Genomic DNA, 4,104 nt, shown 5'->3' on the forward strand with positions numbered 1-4,104 from the left:
TTCCTGCTAAGCCTAAAGGCTCATAAAGACATCAGTGAGCCTCAGGCCAAAGAAGTGTCCCTGAAAATCCCTGCTTACGAAATTGATGCTAAGATGGCAAGATTGCACGATCGGTTAGCTTCTCTAGATGAATTTGAGTACATTGCTCAAATCAAGTTCAACGAGATCAAGACATGAGACTTAGTGAAACAAAAGACTAGCTAAGAAAATGAATAGAATTGACTTTGAGAGAGAGTAAGTCGTAGACTGCCGTTTGTTCAGGAGGAGCATCTTAGTATGAACAGAGAAGAGGATAGTCGCGCTGAGTGCGCCCATCCCATGTCTGTCGCAACTTGTGACTTTCAGAGTCCCTTTTTGTTCCATCATGCTTTCAGCTTGACTTTCTCATGACGATGCTGTAGTTCGTATACATGCCCTTGTGAGAAGGCAAAAGGGGAACTTGTGCCTTGTCAAAAAAGTAGAATAATAGCATCGCAAGAGAAAAGGTTTTTTTTAAGGACATGGGATGGTTACAACTGTTGAGATCAGGAGACTAGAGATTTTCAAAATTTTTGGTGTTGAAGCTTCAAACGGGAAGAGGCAAAGGTCTTTCGTCATTTGGGAGACCGGCTGCGGCGAGTATACTGACGAAACCGGGCAATTAGGTCAGTTTTGGACATCAATGAAAAGTCAGGACGAGGAGGAAGAGGAGGGGTAGGCGAAAATGTACGGGCATTTTGTGGGAAACGAGGACGTTTTGCATGGCTTGTTGACGGTGGTTGGGCATTATGACGGCGTGGCGTGGGCCCTTGTTTACCGGGTGGCGTCTTTGAACGGGATGGATTGTGTTGTCGGAAGTCCGGGTGACCTGATGATGTGATGCAAGGGTGATTGGGGTTTGACACAAAAGAGGACCATTGTTGGGTTTGTGGGCGATAAGTCTTATGGGCTCTCACTGAAGTGTAACTGTTTGTTGTAGTGGCCAGTAGGGGTGGCTAGGTGGGGGGGTCGATTGTTGAACGGGCCGTCTAGCCGGAGGAAGGGGAGGCAGAGTCTTTGGTAAAGGCAAAGGCGTTGGGAGCTGGGGAGGGGTGGATTGGCCGTGGTGCCTCTAGGAGGAGACTGACACCTGGGAGGAGTCTGTGGATGAGGAGGTGGCGATTGTCGAGGAGCTGTGGAAGATGGCTGGTCGTTTTGAGCAAGGGAAAGAAGTTCCGCCGCCTCACCAGGGTCAAAATGAATGACTAATCCCTCGTTTGACGTGAGCCTGCAGGGTGTTCGGTTGATGATCCCGTGGACAATCCAGCAACCCTCCATATAGACTTCGCAGCCAGACTTGTGAAGGGAAAAAGAGGTCATGCTGCTGTAACGAGAATGAGATAGTGGTGAAATTCAAACAGCCACGGGATAATCAGGAAGAGGGAGTTCTGAAATCATGCCACTGCGAATGTAGATCCAGCAGCAAACGAAGGTGAGAGCCATTGATGATGAAACGGATACTGCAAGAAAAATGCCATACACATTGTATTGAGACCGACGAAAGAGGAGTCGGATTGTATAGTCGAAGTAGGGGACGAAAACAGAAGGTGAGAAATGATGCGAGGAGTGAGGGAAGATGCATTCATGAGAAATGAGTTGCCAACGGGGGACAAGGAGCCAAACGGAAGTTGTACTTTAGAAGCACTCTGTACCTCTAGACCAGGGGTTCTTAACCTTCGAATGATTCCAGACCCCCAATGGATTGTCCAATATGGTACCATACCCCCTTCACTTGACTGTTGAAATAATTATTACCAATCCTATTATTTGCCAGTATGTCTTCCAAATATGTCAGTACCTTGAATATCCTGTACTTTAGATATGGATTGCGAGGAATAGAACATGAAAAAATCATAAGCATTGATCATTTTATTACATTTCTAGTGAAAACAAAATTAAAGTTACAGTCCATTTTTATTACACAAAAGAAAAAAGAGAAAATAAATGTAATTTTTTTTTCCAAAATCGACAACATAAAACATACTTTTACTAGCCTAGTGAGATATTTGCTGTTGTTTTTATGCAATCAAAACATCGAATCGTGGTACAGTTGCTGACAAAGCTACTCGCATGTCATCTGACACATCAAGTCTATTTCTCCACTTTGATTTCATATTTAATAATGCAGAGAATCCTATTTCACAGAGATACGTGGTTGTGAAGGGAACCAAAACGTTCATTGCTCTCATTGCCAAGCTTGGGTAAGCTGAGATTTGTTCACACCAAAACTGCTTGACATCCATCCCAGCCCTTTCGAAATCAGCTTTCTTTCTTGGGTCCTCTTGGAATTCAATGAAATCATCCTTTGCTAAATCGTTATCACTCAGTCTCGATACATCAAATGAGAAAGGGTTTTGTATCCAAACCGATTCCATGCAAAGATCATTAGTATCTGAAAAGTAACCCTCAAAATTTGTACTTAGAATTTCCAAATGATTCTTGACTTCTTGAAGTATTTCTACAGGTAGTGTTTTACCATCTTTAGTAAGGATATTGTCAAGGTTTGGAAAGTTTGCCAGGTTACCACTTTCAACACGGCGACACCAGATGGGTAATTTCCTTGTGAATGCGACGACTTTGCCCCTGGCTTGAATGATGTCCACATCCCTTCCTTGCATTGATGTGTTCAAATCATTGAGAAGACTGAAAATATCAGCCAAATATCCCAGGCTAACAATGAAATGTTCATCTTCAAAGTGCTTTGCTAGAGGGGATTGTTGATGCTTGAGAAATTCGAGAATTTCATCCTGAAGTTCCACTACACGTGTGAGAACACTGCCACGACTCAGCCAACGTACCTCTGTGTGGTACAGTAACACTCCGTGTTCCGCTCCAATCTCGTCACAGAATTTTTTAAACAGCCGCTGATTCAATGCACGTCCACGAATGAAGTTGACTGTTTGCACAACTATTCCCATCGCTTCTTTCAGTATCTTTGGCAAGGTTTTGGATGCTAGAGCTTGGCGATGTAAAACACAGTGGGTGGTGAGCACATGTGGAGCTTTCTCTTTGACTATAGCAACGAATCCAGATATCTTGCCAATCAGGGCAGGAGCGCCATCCGTACAAATAGACCCAATCAAATCCCATGCCAGCTCATGACGATCAAAGAAAGATTGGATCAGCTTGAATACGTCAACTGCTTTGGTTGTGGTTTCGAGTCGTTCACAGAATAAAAACTCTTCCTTGATGTTCTTTTCATGTACATATCGTACAAATACAAGCAATTGACTGTGGTTTGAAACGTCAGTTGATTCATCGATCTGCATGCTGATTTTTGCAGGACTTTGTTTTATCTCGCTGACAACTTGGGTTATTATGTTCTGACTCATGTCTTTAATTCTCTGGTGCACAGTGTCGTTGGACACGGATACCTGACTTAATTTCTTCGCGGCATCCTCTCCCAGCACAATTTTAGCCATCTCTAGCGCACAGGGTTTCACGAGAGTCTCCCCAATTGTGTGTGGCTTCTTTTCTCTGGCAATCATGTACGAAACTTTGTAGGAGGCTTCCAGAAGAGGTTTTCTTGGAGCAGAAAACCCATATGATGAAAGAGTTGCTTTCTGATCATAACGAACTCTTTTCAACTTAAAAGCCTCAATTGATGTGCCAACATGATCTTTGTGTTTGCTTTCGAGATGTTCCTTCAGTCCTGATGGCTTCAAATTTCCATTGCTCATTACCAAATTGCACAGCATGCACTGGGGTCTATCTATTCCATCTCGTTCTGTCAGACAGGTGAAGCCAAAACCAACTGTAGGACGGGGTTTAGGGTGGTCGCGGGATTGTGATGATGGCATGGACCACCATGAACGTTTATCATTGGTGTGGTGGACGGAGGGGCGAGCAGGTGGGAGAAAAGGTGGAGTCTTGGGGTTTGGAAAAGCCGGGACGAGATCAGGATTGGACGGCCGAGGTGATGGGGTGAGAGCAACTGTATTGTCTTGGGTTGGATCAGGAAGAGGCGAAGTTGAAATAGGATGGTCCTCAAAAGAATTGAAGGATAAATACTGAAAGTAATAGTTCTTCATGGAATAATTTGTCAAGTGATGTAGAGCGTTCTTGAGGTTCTTGAAAAAAGGAAGG

General features: G+C 44.0%; 1 protein-coding gene across 1 annotated transcript; it reads right to left on the minus strand.

Moving 5' to 3' along the window:
- Positions 1 to 253: 253 nt before the first annotated feature.
- Positions 254 to 3,818, minus strand: LOC131891813 (protein FAM200C-like). The gene is made up of 2 exons (XM_059241485.1): positions 2,495 to 3,818; positions 254 to 2,410 (listed from the first exon to the last, which is right to left on the minus strand). The coding sequence occupies exons 1-2, from the start codon at positions 3,816 to 3,818 to the stop codon at positions 2,037 to 2,039; spliced, it is 1,698 nt and encodes a 565-aa protein (XP_059097468.1). The 3' UTR covers positions 254 to 2,036.
- Positions 3,819 to 4,104: the final 286 nt, after the last annotated feature.

The sequence above is a fragment of the Tigriopus californicus genome, chromosome 2 (assembly GCF_007210705.1).
Source record: "Tigriopus californicus strain San Diego chromosome 2, Tcal_SD_v2.1, whole genome shotgun sequence".
Classification (NCBI taxonomy): Eukaryota; Metazoa; Arthropoda; class Copepoda; order Harpacticoida; family Harpacticidae; genus Tigriopus; species Tigriopus californicus.

Excerpts from the sequence above, each read along its gene's own strand:
- LOC131891813 (XM_059241485.1), bottom strand. The coding sequence starts at position 3,818 with ATGCCATCATCACAATCCCGCGACCACCCTAAACCCCGTCCTACAGTT. Across the intron at positions 2,411-2,494 it reads CAATATCCTTACTAAAGATG|ATACTAATGATCTTTGCATG; the intron begins GTAAAACACTAC and ends GTTACTTTTCAG.